This window comes from Dermacentor albipictus, chromosome 4 (genome assembly GCF_038994185.2).
Source record: "Dermacentor albipictus isolate Rhodes 1998 colony chromosome 4, USDA_Dalb.pri_finalv2, whole genome shotgun sequence".
NCBI classification, from domain to species: Eukaryota; Metazoa; Arthropoda; class Arachnida; order Ixodida; family Ixodidae; genus Dermacentor; species Dermacentor albipictus.
The window spans coordinates 111331870-111359446 of record NC_091824.1 but is presented as its reverse complement, the minus strand read 5'-3'; the positions used below and the strand labels follow the sequence as shown (position 1 = coordinate 111359446).

At 46.7% G+C, this 27577-nt stretch overlaps 1 protein-coding gene across 1 annotated transcript in view; it reads right to left on the bottom strand.

Moving 5' to 3' along the window:
• Positions 1 to 1204: 1204 nt before the first annotated feature.
• LOC135914037 (neural cell adhesion molecule 1-like) overlaps positions 1205 to 27577 on the bottom strand; it is a 441070-nt gene continuing 414697 nt past the window's right edge. The window contains exons 2-9 of the mRNA XM_065446761.2: positions 15374 to 15533; positions 14207 to 14346; positions 12520 to 12654; positions 11675 to 11818; positions 10597 to 10781; positions 8486 to 8582; positions 6836 to 7006; positions 1205 to 6101 (exon numbers count right to left, since the gene is read on the bottom strand). Of these exons, the coding sequence (XP_065302833.1) occupies positions 5878 to 6101; positions 6836 to 7006; positions 8486 to 8582; positions 10597 to 10781; positions 11675 to 11818; positions 12520 to 12654; positions 14207 to 14346; positions 15374 to 15533 (1256 nt within the window). The 3' untranslated portion in view covers positions 1205 to 5877. The remainder of the gene's footprint in view (positions 6102 to 6835; positions 7007 to 8485; positions 8583 to 10596; positions 10782 to 11674; positions 11819 to 12519; positions 12655 to 14206; positions 14347 to 15373; positions 15534 to 27577) is intronic.

Here is a 27577-nt window from a genome sequence, read left to right as displayed (position 1 = left end):
CAGGGTGAAAGATTATCGAAAGCATAGTTGTGGCGAAATCATCGTAGAAATAGGAATGAAGCGCCGCGACTGTAGGAGTTTGGCGCCTTCTAAGCTTTCTTGCTTGCTGTCGCTGATCATCAGGCTAAGAAATAGCGTTACTTTGCGGGTGCTGTCACATCGTTGGTGTAAGTGTTAGACGAGGAAAGGCCGCAGTCGCTCTCATGGCTCGTATATTTATAACCTCAAGTTTGGACCACTGTTGAGCAATCAGTCGTAGGAACTGCGATTGACTATAATGCCAGGCTGCAAGACGGAGCCGACGAAGCGACCAGCCACGTCAGTGTCCTTGGTGCAATTTTGCGACTCATGTGAACAGTTTCGTTGGATGTTTTGCACTCTCACGCTGTGCACGGACTGGTGACCTTCTTGGCCAAGGTTCGGAGGAAATAACAATACAGATGATTTTGTAACTCTTGCCGATAGTATATCGCTGCGTAGCCAGCTGACAAAAAATTTATATATCTGCTGAAATATTTTAATGGAAGAATTTTTTTAGATAGATTTAACCGGTACGATGACGCTTTTCTTCCATATTTATTCTTTTAACAAAGATTGATAATTTAACCTTTTGACCGTAGTTTTTAACCGCAATGTTGTGATCAGTGGCGTAGCCAAGGGGTGGTACACCGAGCCCGTGCCCTCCCCCCTCCACAACCACTACCATAAAAAAAGATCTGTTAGTAAGGGGCCAGCCCCCTCTCCCACACCTCGCCCTCTCCGTCCCCGTTCAAGTACTTTGGTCGACTTGGCAACAATCTTTAAATGACAGCAGCAGTGAAGACTTGGAAGCTCCTTTCGGGTTGTAGATTTCCCGATCTGACGCATATGTTTTAAATACGTTACACAGTGATGAGTGTTCTGCGCGTGTACATATATAGGCCTTGTACATATAGTGCAAATTTGCGAGTTTTATATAGTCACGATATTATTCTGCCGCCATCGTGACCTTCAAAGTTGGCACCGTTATGTGTCGAAATATTTTTTTTTTTGTAAACACATATCTACGTCCTGCGAGATATCGATCGACGGACGCGATACAGTGGGCTTGGCAATAAAAAATTCGCGTTAAGTATCTTGGTACGAAAACCGTGAAAACACGAAGAATGAAGTAATCCTCCTGTAACAGTTGTGGTAGTCAATATGAAAATACATGGGGCTGTAGTCTTTGAGAGACATGTTTATTTACATAACACATAGATGTATACATCATTCCGAAAGTAACAGCTATGCACCGCGAAAAATTGTGGCCAGGATTTCTACAAGACTTCGTTGAAGAAGCTCGAACGAAGGCACAATACTGCGAGGCAAAGAAAAAAAAAAAGGTCACGAAACACAAAATTTCACAAGAAAAAGGCGCAAATACTTAAGTCTGAAACAAACTGCTCATGTCGGGAATGTATACAGACAGTCAAATTGGCACCTGAAGAGATATACATGCACGTGTAAAACAGAAGCGAGACATCTACAGGCAAGAGATGGCTAACGAAGGAGTTAAAAGCTATAAAACAATGTCTCTAAAAACAGGGGGCATACGTTAAAGGTAGCTACAACGCAAGAACAGCTGGCAAAAGGGACGCTTAAGGATGGTCACCAAGTTGTAATATATAATATATATATAATATACCTTTTAAATCGCCATGTATAGCATACAAACCTTTTCAGCACTATACAAGTATGAGAAACACACATAAAACAGTTTTTCACGGCTTCATGCTTTTACAGCGAGAACAACTAACAATATATTTTCCTTTTTTTTTTCTTCAATATCTGCACCAGAGACATCAGTTCTCGGCTTTCGCCGGCCCTTATGTTTTTCCCCTATATAGCCCCGTTCACATTCAAACATCGCTGCTTGGACAAGCAGCGTAAGAAAGCACGCGGCCGCCTTTCACACACACCTGTCACGGAGAAACAAATAAGAAAACAACACTTCCGCAGAGCACACAGTGGCGTCACCACCGGCGCCTAAGCTGGGAAGCAGCTCAGCGCGTCGGCTCCCACAAGCAAATAGGCATCCAACCCTCAACAACCTCGAAACACACGGCACCCGGCGATCATCACATATACATCCAGCATTTTCACACTATACACGCAAAAGCGCACACGCCCGCACCTCTAGTGAGAGACAGAAAATAACAAGCTCGGCCCAGACGACGGAAAAAAAAACTAGTTGGCATTCATTGTATTTCGTTTTGATTTACCTTAGGAACGACGCCTAAGCAATCGACACTTAATGGGTATATAGCTATTTCCTAACCAGTTATATTCAGTTGCCGCATTACCTTACTTTCGGTGTTACAATTTTAGAAATGTTTCTAACGTTTACCAACCCTCTAAAACACACCTGAGTCAAACACCAGTAAACGACGCGGCGCGACTCCCGTAGAACCAACACTAACGCCTTCAACACGCTGCGGTGACTGATCCCTATGAGATGCAGTTCGATACATAACTCAGCTCTTGCGTTGTATCAGTTAAAAGCTACACTTGTCTACTGCGAAAGCGGCTCGAACTTCTGCGTCGGCTCCCTAAGGCAGACATGGAACAAACACAGAGGTACATTTTCGAGTCAAGCTGCAGCGTTTACCGACAGTTCGATCATTATTTAAAAAAAGAAAGGTTGTGATCGCTTATCGAATGAAACGTTCATTAACGTCTTCAGACCCATACGGGTTCTAATTTCACAATGCAGCATGCACTAGGTCACCATCGGTTCAAGTACGCAGCCCGTGACGGAACCATCGGAAGTAAACCCGGGGCATGGCTCCCAACCATTCTGTCACGTGCTACGTACTTCACCTGACGACGACCCAATATCTGCTGCATTGTGGATATAGAACACGCACGGGTGCAATATCCACAATGCACCTGACTTCTTTAAAACTTATTTCTAACTGCTACCTAAATAAACAAGTGTTTGCCAAACTATTGAGTACAACTTTAATCAATATATGCGCAGAAACGAAGTTGTTTTGTCCTTTGCGCATTTCTGGTACCAGTGTTCCATGTTGTGTTTCTGCCTACTGCCTCTGCCAACTGGCTCTCTGGAGGCCACAGTGATGGCGTTCAAAGCCTACATCCACGAAAGCAAGCCACCTGATGAAAAGAAGCGCCGCATTCGTTATAGAAGGCTGGGTCAACGGTTTCCCGGCCGCCAGTATTTGGAGGCATCTAAGCCTGCAGCTGTCTCGCAGATAGATCCTGCACCACACGCAGTTCAGCGATCCGACTCCCTAGCGAAAGGATGGCACCACATAATCGCACTTCACGGGCCCCCCCATCTATTCGGGGCACCCCTGCGTGACTGATACCCGAAAGCAGTGCTTGAGCAGAAGTTCATCAGAGGTGTATAGTTACTAGCATTCCGCACCGTTCGTTGCTTTGGTTATATACTCTCTCAGGCTGGCCAGGAATTAAGGGAAATGCGAAAAGTAACAGAGACGGTGCTCCTTTCAGCGCACGTGCATCGTAGCATTGCGTGCGTCGCGGTCATGCAGCGAGACCGGTTTTCAAGCAATGATGGGCGCTCACGCCAGCGGCGAATATGTCGCACTGGGAAATGCGGCAGCGAAATTAAGCCACCATTGTTTCAGTTCGAGCTGAGACTCAGGAAAACATCCTTCAAGTGCACATAGTTCCGCAAGTGTTATGGTCAATTCTACAGGGTTTTGAGAACGGATTGCCCGTAGTGGAGCACTGCAGTGCAGAAACCCCTAGACCAAACTACAGATAACTTAGACGCACGTGTAATCGGGGCTCTGATGTGCCTGGTTTTGCAATAACCATCAGTGCTCCCACCTGGAGGCACGACAGTGTCATACATGCGTGATTTCAATACGTCAGCGATATCTCTACTGTGGTCTAGAGTCAGCACAAGTGACAAATTACAGAGCACCGCAAGCACCCCATGGGCCACGTTGCACCACGGAAAGATTATGGCTACCTGTTTCCAAATTTTATGCACTCATGGCTCCCCAACCAGCATAAAAAGAGGATGGAAGCTTTTTTTTTCTTTTTTCCTACTTAAACACCTCAGAACGGTGTTGTCTACCTCAAGTGAAATAACACATTTGCAGGTAGCAGATACCAGCTCATTCCTGGTTCTACGGGATAGATTGTTGAAACGAAATAAAGAACACTAGATACAACAGCACATTTCTTGGGATGCCAGTGAAAAGTGGAGATTCTGTTCAACCCTCGCACATCTGCGAAGAAGTCACGAACGACACCCAACACCAAAATTCCACACAGTGACGCACTGCGGGTGGTTTCACAGCTCCTTGCAAGGTGCTGCTGGTCACCACTGGGAACTGTACTTGTGTGAAAAACCACGTACACAACAGAGAGATCTGTGTTATGGAAGAACATCTACAAGGTTACAAGCCATAAAGAACAACGAACTTTTAAGACCAGTTACACTCTTCTCGACGACAACCAATGAGATTTTTTTTTCTTTTATGGCGTATACACTGTCATACACGCTTGTCTTGGTGAAGAACGCAAAAAGCCTGTTCCAGTCAACAGCACTTCTTTTGCACAAGAAAACACACACGCACACGTACGTACACACATGTTAAATTCGTCCAAGCTGATGACTGTAACGGAGAATGAAGGTGCACTGCTCAGTGCTCTCCGCAGCACTTGAAAAGTGGTGTCGAGTGCGGCATGAATCCCGGGAAAAGCAAAAAGAATACTAAATGCAGTATTTTCTTGGTCGTTCACTTTACGTTGCTGGAAAGTTAGCCTTTAGTGTTGGTACTCAAATGTACATAAAGGGCTTGACGACGTGCGAAACAAAATGTTAAGTGCTACTCTAAACAAAGCCTTGGTGCATCACTTGGAAATGTAAAAAATGTCTCTCTCATGATGATTGAAACAATAATAGTAATAATAATAAACGTCTTTCATACAAGTGTCTAATAATACTCTTGGTGAAATGTCCTATACATGCAGCTGTCAATCTCTCATGCAGAAGAACTAATAAGACCCTAAAACTAACAAATAAAAGCAAACTTGAAGAAATGTGTCACAGACATTCATAGTTTTCTTCGTTAGCTGACCTTTTGCCTCTTTCTCAGCGGGCGACTGAAACGGAGGACTGCATGCCTGCCTATGGAAGTGTGCGACCCTAAAATCCTTCAGTGAGCACATACAGAAGCTTGATTCTCCGCAACCTATTAGCTGAGGATTATATCTTAAGTAGTCGCATCTATGGCACTTTCCTGAAGACCGTAAGAAGCACTCAGAACTGCTCTAAAAGTGCTCTGGTAATCTTCGCGTGGGGCTCAGTAAAGCTGCCGATACCGGCGCAGGCCTCCGTCGGATCACTTTCGGAGCAGTTCTGAGCGCCCTCGTTAAACTCGAAAGCGCCATTAGTGTTGCCGATTACTTCAGGGTGTGAGAGATCACAGCACGCTGTCCCACTTAGCAAGTACCAAAGAACACATCGCACGCAATCTGCGATGCTGCGCGAGCTGATACCGCAGGTCAGCACTCCAGCGTTATCATGCTCAAATGAAAAGCTTGTAGTCGTCACTCTAATCACCATCATTCTCCATAATGTTGGATCGCTTGCGGCTGAAGCGATTTAAGACTCAGCTTCGGATGCCTTATTAAAGCACCTAACTTCTTCAGCCAAAGTATTCTGATGCTCAATGAGGGCTTAAATTGAAGGTCGCCATCACTTGCTGTTGCCCACTACATCAGTCGTCCGCGTGGATAAGGTCCTTTAGAGGCAGCAAAAATAAGTTCCGGTAATAGGGAGAAAATGTCGCTCCCTTTTCAATGTTAACCCATCCCCATTTCATTCTTTCTTTTTTTCCTCGGAGTGGCTCATTAAAGCCTGAGCAAGAGCAAACAGTTCAACGAAGCGAGGACGGCCGCGATTGGAGCGACGCCAGCGGCGTTGCTGTTGGGCTGCGTGTAGTGCTGCGGGTCCTTGGTCCGGTGGTAGATCTCGTCCGAGAAATCACCGTAGCCCGCCGCGTTGCGCGCCGACACGCGTATGGCGTAGCTGGTGTCGTGGCTCAGGTTTCGCAGCACATACTGCATACCATTTCCTGCGCATGCAAAAGGAAACAAAGAACGTGTCATAATGGTCGATGGCCCTTTTAGATCCCAAATAAATAAATAAATAAATCGCAGTGGCGGTTTAGCAGTAAATGCAAGATACATGCATTCGCATTACGTCGTACATCTTTGAGGTGCCAGGTCAATGATTTAAACCATGTTCACCAAATTGCAAAGTGTTGTTGCCTATAAATACAGACGGGTGTATTGAAGTTACATTGTGGTGCGATGTTGCGGCGACTATACCCACTTACGATTTATGTGTACTGTTCAGTGCTCTGTATATGTGATGTGAGCTGGCGCAAGCCTCGAACGGCAAACGTTGATTTTTTTTTTTCAACCGAGAAGTTGGCCCCGCGAAATGTAGGTGGTGCTGCCATACCTCCACAAGACGCCACTGCAGGACGTATGGGCTTCTATGGAACCTTTGTTACCATGTGTACCATGTATACCTTTTAGCTTCCATTAGTTTTACGTTTGTCACTCTAGCGCTTTTAAGTTGAACGTGTTGTCTAACTTCAGAGCTCTGGGTGAAACAACAACAAACAGTGTTCCTTAATTCGTTCATGAAACAAGCTTTTGCCCGAGCTATCCTGTAGCAACAAGTCAGTTACACGCCAGCTGACCAAATTCAATTTTCATGAGTCGCGTCTACACTTCGTACACAGGGATGCACACTGACGGAAAAGAATGCATAAGTATAAATGAAAGAAACAGCGCGCACCGGTGTCGTATTCCTGGTGCTCGGCGCTGTCCCAACTGGAGTCCTTGTCGGTTTTGTACTCGATGCGAAAGCCCACCACTTGGAGGGGTTCGTCACGCGGGTGCTCGATTCTGAGCACCAGCGTGCTCGGCTTGGAGTCCACCACGGCCACCCGAGGAGGCTTGGGCGCCTCTGCGAGAGTGACAAAAAAAAAATAGTGACGTCACGGATGTTGGTTGATCTGTAGCACCTGATGGAAAATAAAGATTTGATTTGAACGAGCGTTGATTGAAGCGGTTGTTGCACTTGTTCTGGCCGGACTCCTCAGTCCAGGAAGTTGTGGGGCACGGGGATGATAAACAAATAAATAAACAGAAAACACAGTGAGGATTAAGTGGCCACCACATGCGCAAGGTATGCGAGCTGCGGGCGGACCTTGTCGCGTCGCGGTGTGAGGCAACCACACGCAGACGACATAGCGAAAATTATCGGCTGACTCCCATTTTTTACCCAGTTAAGTACGACCGTAAGGAAACTGATAACTTGTCAAGAGGCCAAAATTACAGTAGATCTAGATTTAATATGCCGTCATCGCATTGTGAGAAAAGCGTTCCAAGTCGCCAGGGTTAAAGATATCGAAACACTTTCGCGGGTCTCGGTGGCGTTTCAGGCCCGGCAACATCAAAACAAACAGCTGACCTCAATGATACGGACAAAGCATCGCCAGTGTTTTCTCCTCTCCGTGAGATGGGACTAAGCGAAGGCTTATTTTGCAATTTATTTGTTGTTGTTTTTCTGTCAAGACTGCGAATTTAGGTCGAAGCGGGCTGCCTGGCCGCTGCCATGTTACGCAGTTACGGTAATCAGCGGAAGCCGCCGTGCCGACTTCTGGCGACAAGCGATACTTTCTAGCTGGCCTCAAAAAAAAAAAAAAAAACAGGAGCAGGAACAAGAAGCAAGCAACGCGACAAGAGACGACTATGGATCGCCCTCGGATGGCCAAACACGTCGCTCTTTGCCATCGCTCAAGAGCTGCGTGCACGTGCGCGCCTTTACGCCATATGCAGCTGCTTACGCGCCCAACATGCGGTTGATGCCCGACTAGCCGGAACAATTAGGCAACGAAAAGCAGTTTTCCGAGCGTAAAATACGAGGAAAACTTTCTACGGCAGCGCGGCCGGAGTTGGCGCCAGTGTATTGGTTGGAGCGACACTGATGCAGCATTCACTTGGAGGTAACGCCACCTCGGAGCGGGCAATAAGACACGAAACGCCGCCACTGCAGAGATCGGTCTTATGCCACTGCTGCAACATGAAGCTGGCATCAAAACGCGGCTAGCCAGTGAGCTATCCCGCCACTATACTAGTCGCGATGTTGTGAGCACTTTTTTTTTTTACCTTTTGAGTAGTTACCGGGCAAAAAAAAAAAATGTTTTTCGGATGCTTTTATGAACCGACACTAACAATGCGATCTAAATATACCACATTCCTGCAATTAGGAAAATTATATAACGGCCCTCTTTCTCTAATTATGAGAATAATTACGTAACCTTTTTTTCTACTGCCATAAAAGAAAAAATAAAGGAAAGAAAGCAACCGCCTAAAACAGAGTTGACAGGGTTGCTTCCATGCACGGGAAGAGCTAGGAGAGGAGAAAGTAAGTGTGACAAACCTCCTTCCTTGAGATTGACGACGTGCTCCAGTACGTTCAGGTCGTTGCGAGCTCGGCACATGTACTCCCCGAAGTCAGCCACATCAGTCACCTTGATCTGTATCAGACAAACACGGGGTTATAGCAATGACGCGATCCGTATTTGCAAGAAGTGAGGATACGCTTGTTGGTAGGGGTGAGCAAGTAATCGAAACTTTAGAATAACGAATCGAATAGTATACTATTCCATTCGGTCTTCGAATCGTATAAGCACTATTCGCAGATCCATATGTTTTTCGAATACTTTTCTAATACCTTAGAATGCCAACTGCATCCAATTACACATAAAATTGGGGCAAAAGTACGGTAAATTCACCCCCCCCCCCTTCTCCCAGGGTACAGTATGTACATAAAGCATGAGAACTTGCGCAGTGAAGCATGCAGGGTACGCCACTTGTGTAGCCATACTCTGCAGGCTATACAGCTGTCATCCGAACTCTCTGAAGAGTCCTGCGCACGCAAGGAAATTGCTTATTTGCTCTTAATGCTCGATTTGTGATTTTAGTAAACGACGCTTCATAACGTACTACGGTGTTACAGAAATTTGCTAACTTCAGCAATACTAGGATGTGAATATCATTGTACATTAACTGTGACAACGGCTTTTCATTATGCTTAGTCCATTTGAAAAAATATTCGATATTCGATTTGCTTCTGGCACCATTCGATTCGATTCAGTCTCAAAAGTCACTAATTGCACACACCTTGTTTTTTCTTTTTTTTTCTAGCTGTAGTTTCCTCACGCGAGAAAATGAAAGTAGACTCGTCGAGAAATCCCTGCGTTTCTCTGCGTAAACCATAGGAAGTACCTAGACGCCCGTTTCTGAGCAAAATACATGCAACGAAAACTTCAGAAAAAGACGTGAGGCGCTTACGCAGCCGGAGGTATAGCCACCGCGGCTGTGGCTGCCTCTCGTGCACGTAACTTCGGGTGATCTGTCAGTGATTACCACGGCGCCGCGTGTTATTATTGCGATAGAAATTGCGCGGACACTCCAGGCGCATTTTTGGCATTGCCGTCGCCGTGATGTTCCGCATAAAGTCTAAGCACGATAACACCTTCGCTACGCGCCATGTTCTGTGTGTACGAGTGAAAGCGAGGAGTGAAGCGAAGGGAGGACGCGCGCCGTCTTCGTCACGCGCATGGCATCAGGAGAAGAGGAGGTAGGCGGGGGTGCGGGGTGCGTTGTAGTTTTGCAGCAACAGCTTATGCGCGTCCGCGCGGGCTTTATCTTGAAAGCGATCTGCTTTGGGGGCTGAGTCTAGGTGGGCCGACGGCTCGTAGCTTTGCGTGCGCTGTGTTCTCGCCGCTCAGTTTGCATTCAAGCGATAGACAGCACGAAGGTCGTTACGCTCGCTGCTGCTGCCGCGCTTCCTCACGTCGGTGTTTTGACAGCCAGTGTACGCGGTCACCGAGTGGGATGTGTGCATGTTTGCTTGTGCGCGCTGACGCCATGTTTGTTAATTTAGTTAATAAGCGAATGTTTACAAGTTTATAGTGCCGATAAAACTACTATCCTTACTCCGTATGGATGTCTACCAATTTGCTATCGCAATCCATGCTTCGCCTTTCGGTTGAAACTGCAACATTTTGATTCAGTTGTACACGACAACCTTTTCGGGCGCTGTCGTGTGCAATCAAGTATTTCAAGCTCGAAGTTTGAGCAATAGTGATGCTGCGAGTCTGCAACCTGTCTCTCCTGAGAAGTAACGTAACGCTTTCGTGAGAAGCATGCTCCAGAGTTCAGCATAGCTTGCTCAACGCTTCAAGGAATTCTCAATTTTCAGAAATAACACGGCCGCCTTGAATATCTGCGGCACCACCAGCACGATAGCCAAAAATGTAGCGCGCGTGGCTATGTCTTGTGCGCAGGGAAGGGCGAAAATTTTCGCAGAGGATATAGGTGAAACCAAATTGATACTGCTGTTCAGTATCAGCATCAATTCGTGTTCCACGCAACTTCGCTCTACGACCCCCCATAGACGTCGCCTATATTGGCGACGCCAAGAAAATAATTGATAGGGTAATGGTATCGTGAAACTTGAGTCCGCATGAGGTGAAGGGAACTCGCCTTGAGCGTGCTGGCGCCCGTGTTGCCGACTATCTGTCGGCGCTCGTCGGGCTCCAGGAGCTGATCGTCGCGGAACCAGTTGACGCTGGGCTCGGGCACGCCTCCAGCTTCACAGTGCAGCACGGCCATGGCTCCGACGCTCGAGTAGGCCGCGTCCTGGATGGGCTGCTTCCACTCGGCAGGGTCTGCACCACGCGACACACACATACGTGCTGAGAGCGTTAAGCGGCGTACGCTTGTGGCAGCACTCGTCCTGCGTTCCTCCCTTGTGTGTGTTTATTTTGCGCTGTTTCTAACCCATGCATTCGTAACAACTAGCTCGCATTCATACCATTTTAAGATAGGCGCAGCGTATTGCTAAAAGATATAGAATATATGTTTAATGCGTGAGAACTAGAAGTGTTAAAAGCATGTGCGTGAAGTGTGGGAAGTCGGTCACGAGGTACATGTAGAAAGGAGATGGTATAGCTTAGAAGAGCGTATATGTTTGCTTACATATATATATCCAGTACTCTAAAGAGGTGCAACGTTATGTTAACGCATTTCTCTCTCATTTACCGCAAGATCACCGCTGAATTTTTCTTACTTAGGTGATTTGCAGAAGATCTTTGTGTTTAATTGACGCCAGATCCAGCTAAGTTTCCTGTACGCGATAAGCCCGTTATAGAAGGGTGCGATTTGCGTCGATAATTTTGTTGTTGTTGCAGGATTGAGACAAAGAAAAAAAAAGATTGAGGAAATTTATACGAAGACTATATAGCAAATATGAGTGAGGCAGCTTCTGACTTGCATGTTTGCAGAAATAGTTGTTTTAAAACTGTCTTTTTTTTCATATTTTTGCAGAGAGCACATCAAGCACTTCCGCCGCAGCAAAAGGGCTAAATGCTGACGGCTGTATAATTATAAAGTAGCTCTTTCTTTTGCGTCGTAGAGACTTGATAATCATTTACGAGGGCCCATTTCAGAACTTATGGACACCGACGCCTGTGCTAATTGAAAAGCGATTTAGAAATGTTATTTAACTGAATCCGAACCGCTACGTGAGAAGGACAGGATATCATGGTCGACGCGAACTTACAGTTGACTTGCAGCGTCACCACCAAGGACTTGACTGAGGAGAGGTGCGAGGTGGCCAAGAAAGCGCTGCATGTGTAGTTACCGGCGTCGTGCCGAGAAAGGTTGCGGATGAGCAGAGACTGGCCTTCCATCTTGTACTTTTTGTCTGAAATGAAAAGTGGGCGAGACGGAGCAAAGCGAGGGTCAGGACCTGTCATTTGTATCCTAAATGTATGCTATTTGCGGCATACATGGCATTGTGTATCCTAAATGTGGGCAATACTAGACTTGAACATAAATGAAGTTTGGCAGCGCACAAGGTAACATGACGACGCTAGAAGAAGTAAGGTGGTGTATTGATCACCAAACTGTTACGAAATTGTTTCTGGGATAAGAAGAGAAGGAAATTACGAATAAAAAAACGTCCAACAATATTACCTAAGTAAATCTTCTGAATAATAAAAAAAGCGTTGCCCATATCTTTCTGCAAAGTTCTTGCAGCCAGTTTCTACATCACAAGACTGCGACATGCATACTGCTGATCTTTTATATACGCCGCATTCATTTCCCTATTATATATTCATTCAATAAACAGGTAACGTCCTGAAGAATCAATTACTTTAAAGACATAAAAAGAGGCTTTCAGATCTAATTGGATCAATATATAGCAAGGAGAGGAACATAAACCGCCAGATCAAACGTATCAGTGTCCAAATTCAACTTCATTGCCTGGCGATCACAATTCGTTTTAGGCATTCAAGCCAGGGCAAACGCAATCCGGCAAAGTTGGACTCGACTTCGGAGAAACCGGTGCTAAGTGCTAGCGTTCGTGCAGCATAATCTCGGGATAGCTTTAGAAGCACGCACTGTTAATGATGGACTTGGAGTCCCTGGTCCAGGAGACGACGGGCTTCTGGTCCGCTTGGGCGGTGCACTGGAGCGTGAAGTCTTCGCCTTCGGTGCCTTGCTGAAGCTGAGGCGTGCCTTCGAAGGTGATCGCTCCTGCAAGTTCACAGCAGACGAGAGAGGGAGGGAGAGGGGGAGGTACGACCGGTAAGGGACATTGCAGTTTGTGTACAAGGAAAAAAAAAGATTCCGCTAGAACCTATCGACAATTATTGACAAAACCTTCTTCGAAATACGCTAGAATCATGTAGAGTGACATTAACGATAACAGTTAATGAATAAACCACCTAAAAGACGACGCAAGGACAAGCGTGTCACACATCCGGGTGGAAAGCGGTGCGACGTACGCAGTGACTCTCTGCCGCGTGACCTACGCTACTGTCGATTACACCGTCTTCGGACTGGATCCAATTTTGATTGCATCGTCTCCGAGGTCGGCCCAGTAAACACTATTACAATGGGTGCAGGATCGGTTCGCATTTATTGGCGAGAAACCGACCCAACAGACTCGTGAAACCCTGGTGACTGAGGGAAGGAAAGCTTCGCTTTGAATGCGCTGAGAGGCGCTAAGTACCTTTATTTCTTTGCGCAATTACGCGGAGAACAAAGCCGGTCTCCCGAACATTTTTAGGGGTATAAGCGATGCTTATAAAGGGTGTTCCACGTGACTTACGCCAAGGATTTAAGAATTGTGGTTAGCCGCAGCCGAATGAAATAAATGGCATATGGTTTGCCGCCATATGGCGCTCCTTAGAGTATTGTTGACATTGATGTTGCGTTTCATTGTGTTGTAGGTGGTGCTCAGAAACGACCTATATAATTTCTGTGGCAACGTACATACTGCGTGGCGATATTTTTCGGCGTTTAAAGAAAACCCCCGAAAGATGAAATCAAATCACGTGTTTGCGCTCGTGCGCTATCGTATTGCAGCGCTCTTAACCGTGCGTCCAGCCTATCGTTTATCAAGGGCGACGGCGCTTCCTTTTTGTGGACCACTGCCAATCATGCTGACGCACTGTGAAGCCAATGCCTGGAGCTGCAGCGGCTCACTTCACCACGGTCCGCATGCACAGTTCTTTCGCACAAACCGCGATTGAGAGCGCTGCAATACGATAGCATATGAGCGCAGTCACGTGGTTTTATTTCATATTTCGCGGGCTTTCTTTAAACGCCGAAATAAAAATGAACACGCAGCATGTACGTTGCCACACAAAATTGGATCGATCGTTTCTGAACCTTCTCTACAACACAACGAAACGCGCCTGGCCCTAAAGTGAATATTAAAAATTTCGCATAATTATCCTTAGTCAATTAACTAATTAAGCGGAATATGAAAAAGTACTCTAAGAAGCGTCACATAACGGTTGTGGCGTTCCTTAGAGTATGTTGTAGCGCTCCTCCACTACATGCCGTTTATTGCATTCAGTGCGGCTAAGCACTTCTTTTTTTTCAAGTCCTTGGCACAAGTTACTTGAAGCACCCTGTATATAAGCCGATTCGGTATACGAGTGCGACATCCGATGACTTAGCGTTCGCGGTCGTACATCAACCAACCATACATCCATTGAGTGAAGGACTGGATGGATGCAAAAGAAGCTAACGCTTACATAGAGTGTGTGATAAGCGTCATATGCTGAGATCAGCTTACGGTATACGATGAGGTTGAAGGAGATTTCCTCAGCCTGCGCCGGCGCAGAGCAAGTGTAAGTGCCCTTGTCGGATTCCCAGGCCTCTTCCACGACGAGCTTCAGGCCAGACTGGCCAGGTAGAGGCGGTTCAATGTGGATCCTGAAAAAGAAAAAAAAAAGATATGTTACAAACAGACCGTGCACGTTGCATTCGGTTGCCGCACGAATACAGTAAAGCACTGTCGTGGCTGCATGGAGCAAGTGCACCAGCTTCTGCATTTTGTCTGACCGAAAGTTTAATGAGACACTTTTACATACAGCAGTGCGGGGTAGCTGGGCCTTTTAGATAAGATATTTAAAGCAGAAAAGCAGCGTGAAGTAAAGGTAATGCTACACAAGGAAGCAAAGTTTTCATGGAGGTTCATTACAGGTCCTCCTTATACGTGGCTTTCGCACGCGCAAAATGTTTACCCAGTACTTTCAAAATTAAACATCCTGCTGCACACAAGACACATCGAAACAGCAAGTCCACGATTGCCTTGTATACAGCCATCGCTACACTTAACATGAGCATGCCTTAAGAGCCTTTTTCTTTCTCCTCCAGGCAGTAGGAAGTGCTAAATATTTCCGTTTGTTGCACTCCGAAAGCGCTATGTGAATGCGTCTTCCTACCACTGCCTTCCATTTTTGCTCGATAACCGCTTGTGTTCAAGAAAGTTAGGCCTCCCAAGACGTGCACTCGTTGTTCGAGTTAAGTATGACGACGGCTGTACACAGCTCTCTTTATTTTGACAATGCTGATTTAAGAATGTGGCTTGGTTTTTCTGTTTCGCTTAGAACTGGGTTTAAGGCCTTCAGTGAGCGATGATGAAATGATACCGGCCAGCGAAAGAAAGAAACGAAAAGTTAACTATAACGACAAGATCACATTTGTTACCTTGCAATGGGGGCGTGGTAGGGAGAGCTATACAAATACGAATGAAATAGCGACGGAGAGCAGTGCAGGCACACGCCAACAGCCACTTACAGCTCAAGATAACAGTTAGCACTAGTCCGTGCTAAAGTAGCTTGTGCAGGTTCGTTGTCCTTAGGAATTTTAACAACGCATTCTTAGGCATCTGCTGCTACTGGTCAGTGAAAGGCAAAAAAGAAAAAAAGAAAGGTAGAGGTGATAATTGTGTGCATACCGTCCGCTGAGTTCGGTGATGCGGCGTCCGTCCGGGCCCGTCCATGTCAGAGACTGCTGGTCGGTGCCGGAGCCGCCCAGGCAGGTCACGAAGAAGTTCTCCCGCGTGAACGTGCTCACTTCGGTCTTGGCTGGCTGAAGGAACAGCTCGCCACTGCATTCTGCGAGAAGGAAGAAGGATGACAGCGTGAGCGAGTGACACAACGACCGGTGCGAGACTTCTGCGCGGGGAAAAAAAGATTGAAAACGCCGCAGGCCGGATTAAGCCGACCGAGAAGAGACCAGACCAGACCGAGCTTTACTACTAGACCGCACTGAGCTATACTACTAGACCAAGCCATAGGCTATTTTGAATCTGAACAAGCTATAATATACCTAATTAGGCTATAATAGACCACAATAAGATAACAGACAAGACTAGGCTATATTGGACTAGAATGGCTGTGTTAGACAGGATCAAACTGAATTAGTCCAGATTATACTAGACGAGACCAAACCAGATTAGGCCAAAGAATACTAGACCATACCTGAAGATTAAAAAATATGCAAGAAGGTAGGTATATACAGTTTCATTGGATTTTTATACATATAAAATAGCAGACAGAAAGAATTTCAGAGTAAAATAATGGAATGGAACATGAAATATATAATGTCAGACGCGTTCAGTTGAAGTTTTAACATTTGCAACAATCATACAATAAGTGGAGCAAATTTTCATATTTAAATACATGGTTAATTCAGTGGTACGCAAGCGCGACAAAAGCAGTGACTACACATTGAACGAATCGATTTGGTGAGAAATTCTGACGAGTTTAAATCTTGACTACCATGCCAAACGGCGACGTTGCGAGTACCGTTGACATTAACATAAGCCGAACACGAAAAGACACCTGTCCTGAATCTAGCGCGAAGAAAGCTGGATTCGGCAGTTGGATTGGACTACGGTCTATGTAAACGTAAAATTGATCATTCTATTGCGTAAGCAGTTATGAGCAAGAAAATGGGTTTGACCCTTCCTGCCTTCATGTTTGCACCAGCTGTGCCTCTGAGGAGAAATCCTCGCAAAGACAAAAGCGCCAAACCAACCTGTCAGGGATGTAAAACGTAGATTAACATGTATAGGCTAAGTGGTATCAGCTTGGAATGACTTGCTCATGGTTTGGTCCGCGCTATGCATGATTGTCACAAATTTCCCAAGGAATGGATAGGTTGCTTTGATGTCATCGTGGCTGCCATCTTTGGGTACTAACACGTCGAGAAGCGGTGCAAGCATGAAACATGACAGCACGACGGTAACAATAACGGTTATCAATAACAGCGATAATCCGGGGAAAACCGTTAAAGCAACACAGGGCACACACGATAATAAGGTGCACTGACGTCATCAGGGCCGCCATGTCCGGGCACATAGCGCGGAGAGAATCGGCGTCCGAGAATTCACGTGAAAACTATCTATAGTTAAATAAGGTAAAGGTGAACCGACCACTTCGATCGCGTGCGCGGAGGTTCCGGTGCGGAGCCTTTAGCTTAGTTATAGGATTCCGTTACACCGGCGGACTATGTTCGCTGCCAGGGTGAAGCAACAGCCGCAGAGTATTCGAGAGCATCTGACCAATACGAGTGGAACATAGCATAGCATTGCGCGGACTTCTGTCTACTTCTGTGAACTGTTTCTAGCGGTGGAGCAGACCGATGTCCGCGCAATGTTTGCGACCGGAGGCCGACGAAAGCCGGTCTCGCAGCAAGAACGTCAATAAAGTCACTACGGTTCTTTCGTGCGTTCCTTCTTCGTCCTTTATATATATATATATATATATATATAAATGCATTCCTGACAGCTGTGCCACTGTTCGATGAAGTCTAAATAAAAACAAACAAATTTATTTCAACATGGACTTAGTCAAATCACACACAAGGCTTTAGTGCAGCAAAAGAAAATAATTGTCACACGTAAGAAAAAGCTACATTACTACGTTTAGGCTATGGAACGTGTGGCAATTTCTTCCTTTCTCTCTTTCTCTCTCTACACACACAATATATATATAATAATAGTGATCACTGTCATAATCTATAGCGAAATGAGACTGCGTGGTGCAGGCTCGAGTGGACTTCAGTCAGATGCTCAGACTTGCGAAAGAGGTGGAAAGCTGTAAGATGGCCGCGAGAAGACGCATCGCAGATCGATTTCCCTTGAAGCCTGTATCCTACACTCCCGATTCAGTACGCAATAAACATACGAACATAGCATATAATAAACATATGTAATGTTCAACGCCTTAAGTAATACGGGTCTACTGTAGCAGGAATGACAAAGGCAACAAGTCTCCGGAGCAGCCACAGAAGGAAAACAAAGGACATCCTCAATCGGTCGCAGTGGGAAGCAGAAGGACGAAGAAGGCGTACTACTTAGGAGAGCGCAAGAAACTATGCGGACGTCGCGGCCGCCGAAGGCGGGAGAGAACGCAATGAGTTGTGGTCGGATGACGCAGAGGAATACAGGGTAGAGCAGAGCCCGCGAACAGCGCACGCACGCACGCACGCACGCACGCACGCACGCACGCACAGACACACACACACACACACACACACACACACACATACATACATACATACACATTATATATATATATATATATATATATATATATATATATATATATATATATAGTAGAGGTAGCGCCATGTGACGGCATAAGGGAGCACGTTTCTGAGAACTGCGTCCGTCCGCGATAGTTGCCACAGCGTTCGCGGAAAACGGCCCCTGGGGCAATTCACCACGGTACGCATTTTCTCGCTACTGCTTTTGTTCAAGCACAAATCAACTAGAACAAAACCAGGGGGGAAAAGAAAAGGAAAAGCAGCATTTCTATGGCGTCCCGCCCTATATACTTGCGCCTCGCTCATTCTGTCCCTGTGTAGCTACATTTTACTGTCTCGAAGCATCTCGCGGCGCCAGTCATGCACTCCCCACCCCTCCCCCACCCCACCCGCAGTTCTTTCTTTTTTTGTGTGTGTGTTACCATCGCGAAGGCTAGAAACGCGCGTTCTCTCTCTGGAGAACTGTTACTTACGCTGCGACGCGTTACGCTACGCTGAAGTTTAACTGCGCCTGCAACAATCGGAGAAAGAACAAAAAAAGTGAACGAATCGAGAAGAGAGGAGTGAGACGACAGCATAAGAAGCAGTCGTTTCGAGAGCGAAAGAAGCCGCCTGCCTTTACAGTCGGACGAACTCGGAAGCGTTCACCCCGCGCAAGGACGAGAAATACACGCTGCTGCAGCACCAGAGCCGAGCCAAGCCGAGCCAAGCCAAGCTGCCAAGAAAACAAGCGGTGCCTGGCGACTGAGCGCGCGCGACAAGAGGAAGAGAGGCAGGCAGAGCAATTGCCTCGGCGGCTACGGATGACCAAGTCCGCTGCGCGCTTTTAGCAACAAAAACTTCCCCGAAGGCAACGAATCGAGGACAAAAGCAATAAAAAGTTGGAGTAAGCAGTGTTCATGAATACTTTGTCTAAAAGAAAAGAAAAAATAAAGGTAATTTACGTAAACACCTTTCCATCTTCTACATTTGGCCGTCGGAATACATGCCTTTTCGCGTGTTTCAGGAAGGTTCTAGAGGAAAGTGCAGGAAATTTTCTAGAGCTTCTCTAGCAAGTGGTCAAGGTCGCTCTCAACTGGAATATCGAGCGTGGCGGAGCGTACGAGCTCCCGTTGGAAAAGGACATACTGTGCTTGTATAACATGGGTTAAATTAAAATTGACTAAAATTTGGAAATGCCCATAAGGACGCAGAAATGATCAAAGATCACACGTAACGCAAGTATAGCAAAGGTAAATACGGTGTAAAGCTTCGATCGCTGGTGGCCATCAGCGACGCGATCCTGTCTTGCACGACGTATCGCATGCATCTAAGGCGAGGACGAAGATTTCGTTCCTTCAACGACGCTGGAATGATGAAACAACGTCCACTGAGCAGCACTGTTATGCCAGTGTCGCGGTCCGAGGGATTGCAGCCGAGCACCAGAACCAGAGCACTAGTGTAGCAGGCCATTAGAACGGAGTAGTGCATGCCGCGCCAGCACCGCGAGCACGCACCACCCAACTTTATTTTCCTCATCTTTTGCAGTGCCGACCGATAGCGTCGACACTTATCGTCCTCGAGTAGCGGCGTCGGTGGGCGCTACTCCAGTAGAAAAAAACAACGTGTACATGCATCGAAAAGAAAAGACTGAAAGTCGGGTGAAGCTCAACGCACTCCATTGTTTGACGAAGCAAATAAGATAGACCCTTATGACGCAAGCAGACAGGTCCAGGAGAACACAACGTCGTGAACTTCAACAATGAGGAGCTTCAAGAGTAAACAAAAACCAAAACACGATAGAAAACGGGGGTAGAGAACGCCGAATATAACGAGATCATTACCGACAACGGACATATGGATGCGCCAGTTCACGCTTAAGGTATTCCGATCAAACGTGCACAAGCGCGTCCAATCACTCCAGTTGCTTTTGGCCTAACGACGCCGCAGTGGCGCATTTGGATGGAGATCAAAAGGGGGAGTCACGAAGGAAAGACGGGACACAGCCACTTCCGCCGAAGTGCACGGTGTCTCGGAGCGGAATGTTTGCTGCAAGGGAACGAGGGATGTCGAACAGCCCAGGAGGTATTTACCCCCCCCCCCCCCCCCCCCCCGCAGTGATGACTGCGTCCACCTCAGGCCTACACTTGCATCTTGGAGTTCCTTACTCCGCCATACAGTTCCATTATGCCGGCGACATTCTGACTGACTCGATTACTAAAGAGAACGAACAAACACGAACTCGTTTGACTTGCCAGGCTTTCTACGTGTTCATTTGATTGAGCTCCACTGACCGAAAATGCATTTTATGATCACTCGATCCTTTGGTCTAAATGGTGAAGCAGTCCTAGTTTAATACAATGACTTAGAAGAACGGTGGTAAAATGGACAGCGATACACGATACCGATGTGCACACAAGCGTTGTGCTTGACGTGACATAGCTTGTCTTGTTAACTCGCCAGCATTCAAATGCCGGCACAAGGTCGCTACTGCATCCTACCCTACACCTACCCCCCACTTTTCAACGGAGTGCTTCCAGCGGGGTCAGCAATCGAACCCGCGACATCATGCTCAGCAGAGGAATGCTATAGCCGCTGTTCCACTTTAGGCTCATATGCCACACTCTAAGCAGTTAGTGTAATAAGTCAAACTTTCTTTTCAGGAGTGACGAGCCAACTGTTCAGCTCCGCTCCAGAGAATATACGCATCGCCGGTTCCACCAATAGAACCTTGCCGCAGTTTACTTATCGTCGTCAGGCTGCGGATGAGGTAGTGCGGTTCTCTCACATGACTATAAAAAATACTATCGCATTAACAAGCCAAGGATGCAGCAGCCACCACCGACGCACTGTAGGGTACCATCTTGAACTCTTGTCAGCAGAAGGTGCAAAACAACAGATCACACGCACTTTCGCGCCTCGAAGTTGGCTTCTTCCTCTGCATGCTTGTCGAGCAATGAAACCTCACCTGTTGAAAGCACTGTTAGGAAAAAAAAATACAACAAAGAGCGAGAGAGAGAGAAAAGACATCAAGGCTTGAAAGTGCCCACGGAGAATACGTTAGCTAGTTCCGAAAACAGTCGAGAAGCGGCGCCACGCTACCGCGCTGGGTACACCTTCGCTCGCTTAGCGTCACGGTCCTACAGAGACAGATGATCGCAGCCGACCTACACTTTATCGCTTATTCAGTTATTCCATGAAGCAAAGGAATTAATAGAAAACTTTTAAAGGCGATTCAGCCTTTAGTTGACGTCGATGAAAAACTAGGTATTCCTGGGAGAATAGGGAGTGACAATGAGAGGTATGAAACTACACAGGGTGTCCCAGCTAACTTTGCCGCGCGACTGGTCGCTCGAGGCGTGTATTCGCGAGCTTCTGTCACGCTTGGAAAGACACTTATGCAGCGCGTACTGAGCATCAGAAAGCTGTATCGTTAGTTTTTCATGTTTCTCTACAATTTTCTCATTGACAGTCTTCATCTAATCACAATATTTGAGAAGTGGATTAATTAATTAGGACTGTTTATATAATTATGCGCAATTTAAAAAAAAATAGTTTGAGTATCTCCAATCGACAGAAAACAACATTACCTTTGTTCTGTCCAACTATGTGGCATTTGCATATACTTAAACTGCGGCTAAATTTAGCTGGGGCACGCGTTATAATTTATTGTCAGAACCGCGTTGCAGCGACGTTTGATGGACTTCAGCCAGAGGTTAAATCGGCTTCCAAATTTTTGACACGTTATCATCACCGCCATAATAACATTCATAGTTATCACACAACCACTGACCCCAGGGGCAAGTACTCAATAACATATACCCAGTGGCCCAAGTGGCGCTTATATTTAGACTGCACCATTTCCGGCATCGGCCCGCGAAAGAGGTAAAAAATACTCATAACCCTAAGGAATAGTGGGGTAACTCGCCAAGTTAGAGCGTCTTTAAATGTGATCCTCAGCTAAAGCAATCCACCAGCTTGTCCCACGCTCACCTCTCTCTGAATAAGGACAATCATGAGGTCGCCAACTCACGAGCTGCGAGCACCACATGTATCTTTCGTTTGAACGTTGATTCACCAAGGGACTCGGTTTGCCAGGCTTCAAAGAAAGTTGCTCGCAACTGATCTTTACATTCGAATAATCCGACTGTCATAAGCAAAGGAAGCCCGTAAATGTTCTGTGTGGCTACATAGGCACAGATTGTGACGAGAACCGAAAAGCCAAAGACGGACGCATAATAGACAGCGCGCCTCGGGAATTATTTGGTTTGAAAACGTATACACTCTTGAAAAAAAAAAGAGAAAAAAAGCAAGTACCAGCCTTACAACTGCCACCGGAAGGGGCACAACGCTTGCATGTTGTTCAGGAAGGAGGGGACAGAAACATTGAAATTGTAGATTAGGAAGAAGAGAAAGAAAGAAGGAATGAAGAACAATATGGAGAGATCGCCAAGACGAAAGCAAAACAATTATAAAGAATAAAGTACGGCAGAAGCAGTAGAAAAGTAATGAAAAGTCACTAGAAAAGTCAGTAGAAAAGTCACTGCATGTCGCGCTTTAAAAAAAGATGTTTAAAGAAAAAGATTGCCCGAGGTCTTGTCACTAGTAAACAATGAAAAAAAAACGCTACAAATTGGAGCCCACGAATAGTAATGACGGCGGTATTAGCCTGGTGACGTCAAAACGCACAATTACGGGCATACTGAAAAACTGCGAATGGCGACAACTGCCTACAAACACCGTTCGGCACCTACGCGGCTGATGCTTGCACAACGTGCGCCGGCCGAACTAATTGCCACGCTCAGCGTTGTGGAAGCCCCTACCGCCACATTACACTTGACTCAATTTGCGCGCGGAATACTCGAGCAAATGAACCATCCTTTCAATGATTCAATTACGGCGTAGTGCAAAGCCAGGACACCATAGCGTTGGGCTGCAGCATGCGTGTGCCTCCGAAACTCGTTAATTCGAACCGCACACCCCACAATGGACAACAGTGAATGCGTCGAGATAGTCGTTACCGTAGTACCACCTAGGTCCCACCCAATCTCTAAACGTGTCTGGCGCCTTCTCGCGATAATTGTCATTCTATTAAGTAAACCTGGAAGTGTCGACAGAGTTGGAAGTGCATGAACGGAAACGTTAAATCGCGAACGCAGGGGAGGCCAAGAAAACTCGACGGACAGGGAAGTTGGTCTTGCGATGTCAATTTAGAATAGAGCACTGCACGGGCCTGACATTCCGGCTCGGGCCCGACTCGGGCCCGTGTTACTAAGCCCGAGCCCGGCCTGTAAGTAACATATATATATATAAAGAAAGCAATTAGAACTTATCCTGTCTTTCTATTTTCTTTGCTAAGGTACACTAAGAACCAGCTCTTTCCACATGTCACTTCAGCTTGTCACAGAATGCCTTAGACTATGCAATGCGTAACGTTCGCATGTGCTCGAAGGCACGACATAGGCCCTTTTTTGAGCGGGCCCGGGTTTTCGGGATGGCCCGGACCCGCGCAGTGCTTTATTTCTCGAATGCATGTTCTACGCTCTCTGAGGAATCCACACAGAATTTCCAAGCTACTGGTGTACGGTGTACGTCGACGATGTTCGGCTCTCCGGAAGGTAGCGAACCGGGTCCCTTATAGTAGGGAAAAGTAATAAAGACCAGCGAATTCAATGATGTCAATGAACTTTAAGTTTTGAATAAAAATTCCGTTGGTTAATTCATTTCGAGCAGGCACTTAATGGTGGCAAAAAAAGAAAAAAAATGACGTTTATGGTAACGATCGCCGTCGCCGGTGGAAGAACAAACGAAGTACATTTCTGAAACTCGCTGCAAGTCTGATTAACTGGATACCTTACGTGAACAGCTGAGCGTTATGTAGAGCATAAGTTCAGCAGCATGACGTGTGCGGTGTAAACTATAGCGAGAATTCTGTCCTAGCGCCGAAAGCTACGTGGCGAGAGCATATGCTGCATTTGGTTCCCGCTGGTGCTGCGCGGTATTTCACGGCAGAATGGGCAGCCTGGAGAAGCATCATCACATATCTTTTCTTTCTTTTTTTTTGTTCCACTGTTTTCTCAGGCCTCACACGCCCGTATATGTTCTGTATGCTCACCCCTGCTTGCATATAAACGAATCTGCAGTATATACAGATACACATATCTCCAATTGGCTCGGATAAGCGACCTATCCTGCACGATGGTCAAAATTCTAGGTAAGAGGACGGGCAGTATAACAACGCTTCTGGACCTGGGCGCTGCAAGTACGGCTGCAGATAACAATGATGTTTTTTTTCTATCAGCTGCATATCACTATAAGAACAGGTATGGTACTGGATAAATGCTTGCTCAGCCAAAACTGTCGTGACAGCTAAATCCTAGCAGGTTGTACACTTTTAGCTCGCTAGGACAAAAGTTCCTTTCAAATTTTTTTGCCTCTAGTACCGTTCAGCTGTTGTAGTACCTGGGTCCGTTTAGAGGAATAATGTTCCAGTGTTTAAAAAGTGTTTGCAAATCTACTTCATGTAAAATGAATAAATAAATTATGGTCCCTCAAAGCAAAGGACTGGGTTTTACAATTGTCTTCAATTTATCTTCTTTTAATTATATGTTGAGGAAGGAGCTCAGGTTTTGAAAAAAAAAGAAGATTAATGCCTGGCTGACACCTTTCCCCGCACGCACGCACGGACACAGAGAACAGCATCAGCGATGGCGATCCACTGTGGCACTGCTTTCCTTTCTGTGATGGCGACCTTCCTGACGGCCGACGCAGAGACGCAATTTCTGCGGTCTCCTCGTCAACTTGAGGCTCCTCTGCTTGTGGACAGACGAGGGAACGAGGGAAACACGTGCGCGCCGCCATACTACTGCGAAAATACTGGGACGAAGCGCACGTCCCGACGGGGCACTGGCCCACGTCGGGCGACGCGCGAGGCGTGAATAATGGACGCGTGGAGGCCGATCGCTCTGATCTCGGCTGCGGAATGAACTGGCCCGGACACGAGCAGACACCGTGCGCTGGGGTCGAGAGAGAAGTGGTTCCAATAAAGATTCGGCTCGCTTCGTCAGGCCGGCATCCAAGGCCTTCTCTGACGGACTCCAGCTACCGAGTCGACAGAACCAATCTCGCAGCGGCCCGCCGCCTTGCGACGCTGGCGTCATCGTCAGGCTAGCCGTCCTCGCCCGACGCTTGGCGCACACAGCTACTGAAGCATCTCGTTGGTCTGAAGTGAGTAGCCTGAGCTCGCTGTGCTTTGACCAGCGTTTCGGATCAATCTTGCCATGCTTTGCGCGAGGGGCCACGATACCAACCCGTCATTTTGCTTGTCTACTTGGCGAATGGAGGCTGATGACTGCGCTGCTGAACTATATGGTGCGGAGGGGAGGGGGGGACTGGGGGGGGGACGAGGGTAGATTCCGCTGTTAACTTCGCGTTTGGATTCGGGGCTCGTCGTTCCGTCATACAATTTGACTGTTTTTAAACCGTATACATGCCATTGCAGTCGCGAGTCGGCGCAGTGGCGTAGCGCGTGCAATAGCGTGTGATGAATCAGGGAAACTGAAAGGCTTCATATAATTGGCCACGAAACTACACCATATCTAGCGTAACAATTAAAGCGTGCGTTTAACTAGTTTAGAGGACAACTTATCACTGCAAACGATTCTTACGATTGCGCGACGCTGCTCTTCACTTCGACTGAGCAGCCAAACCCAGCTCAAACTCATAAATTCACTTCCGTGCGAAAAAGAAACTGACTTGGACTGTGGTTTTCTACACATATCAACAGTACAAGGTAAGAGCTTTCACTGACGGCCAGAGTTCAATATGGTAACAGCCTTGTTACAGAAATATGCAGCACTATGAGAAACTAAAACATCTCGCCTTCGTAATGCAAGAAGGAAAACAATTTGGCGATAGCACTGAAGGGGGTGGGCCAATTAAAGAAAGAAAGAAACGAACATGAGAGCAAGACTCAAAAGCAACTGCTGTTTCACATTGTGCAGTAATCACGTCAGTGCACGTAAGTTCTAGGCATAGAACGATTCTGAGCAAGAGAGAGAGAGAGATAGACAGAGAGAGAGGATGCATAAAAAACAGGGAAGTTAAACTAGGGGTAGTTTCGATTGACTACCCTGCACGGGGGAAGGAGAAGGTGGATAAAAGGAAAGTGGAATGGACAGAGAGAGAGAAAGAGGTTCTGGGCAAAGTGTACACTAAAGCTAACGGAATACTGGGTTGTCTGTTTCACTTTCAGCACTTTTAGTGGATTCCTTAAACTATAGTTTTCAAGAAACAGAAAAATGTCGCCGTACTCCTGCCTATATTTAAGCTGTAGCGGAGTAAACACATTTCTGTGTTGTAGTTCACAAACTGTAAACAACGAAAAAGAGAGCGTCCACACACTTGAGCAATGCGTGTCCTAAACCTCTAAACATCATTTTTCTGTCTGAATCATTCAAAACTATGTTTTAAAGATGCAGCAGGTTCTTTATAAATAAATAAATTCAAAAAATATTTGTGTCGAAGGCCACATATCAAAAAGAAAACCATCTAATTGGAAAATATTAAAGAAATAAAGTAATAAGGAAGAACGTAGTGAGATTTCAAGTAAAATGCTGCCTGTGAAAGCAACTTTGCCGCAGAGCAACAATATGCTCAAGTACCACACGGCTATACGCTCCAGAGGATAGCGAAATGCATTGTTACTGAATCACAGGAACACCGAGTCTACGGCATCCTGTGATCATTATGATGACTCGCTATCACAAACTATGAGCGACACAGACGGCATGAATTAAGAGAGTTATGGGAAAATATACTTGAAGAAAGATGACAGCAAAGACAGACTCGAGAATGAAAAACATTTTAAAAAAAATCAAGAGAAAACTTGGAAAAATATTTAGTATACTGAAGGAAATTACAAAGCATCAGCACGACTTTTCCCAGTCCGCTCGGCCAGTAGCGTTCCTGATGTGTCCACTGCCAGGTAAATTCAGAGACCCGAATGAGTGGGTCAGCGACACCTCCTAGATAGCACAAGGTCCGCGTGCTTTCAGCCGTGACGCTTCGCGGAAAAACCCGTGAGCCGATACATTTCATAAGCCGCAAGCTGCGGTCGTGTGCGGCTCGTATGCAGCACGGGACAACTGCGCGGGCATCTGTACTAGTGGTATGACGCCTCGTTCACCGCCTGACACCTTTCGTTGGAAAACTAATTGCTATCACGCTCACGCGATCATAACTAAAAATACGGGGACCGAAATCTTTCGCAAGTTCTGTTTGCCATCGGCCAGCCACCTTCGCCAATGCGTCCCACATCAGGTTTGGCTAACGCATGGTCTTCCGAACAATTTTGTAGTGAGAACGTTGTTTGCGAATACGGGCTTGCGTGGAGAACGTTTGCACAGGAGCATCTGCGAAACCTCCGGTTACTCCCCTCCGAAAGCGGGTCCTCGGCTCGTAGCCGACAATTTCGTGTGCGGGGCGCGCCGACGCGCTCCACCGCACACGAAAATGAAACGGCAGAGCGAAACGGCTCATCGGCGCGCCCACGTCGCGAATCCACCACACAGCGACGCTGAATGCGCCCGGGCCGCACTACCGGCTGAATCCTTCCAGCCCGCAGTTT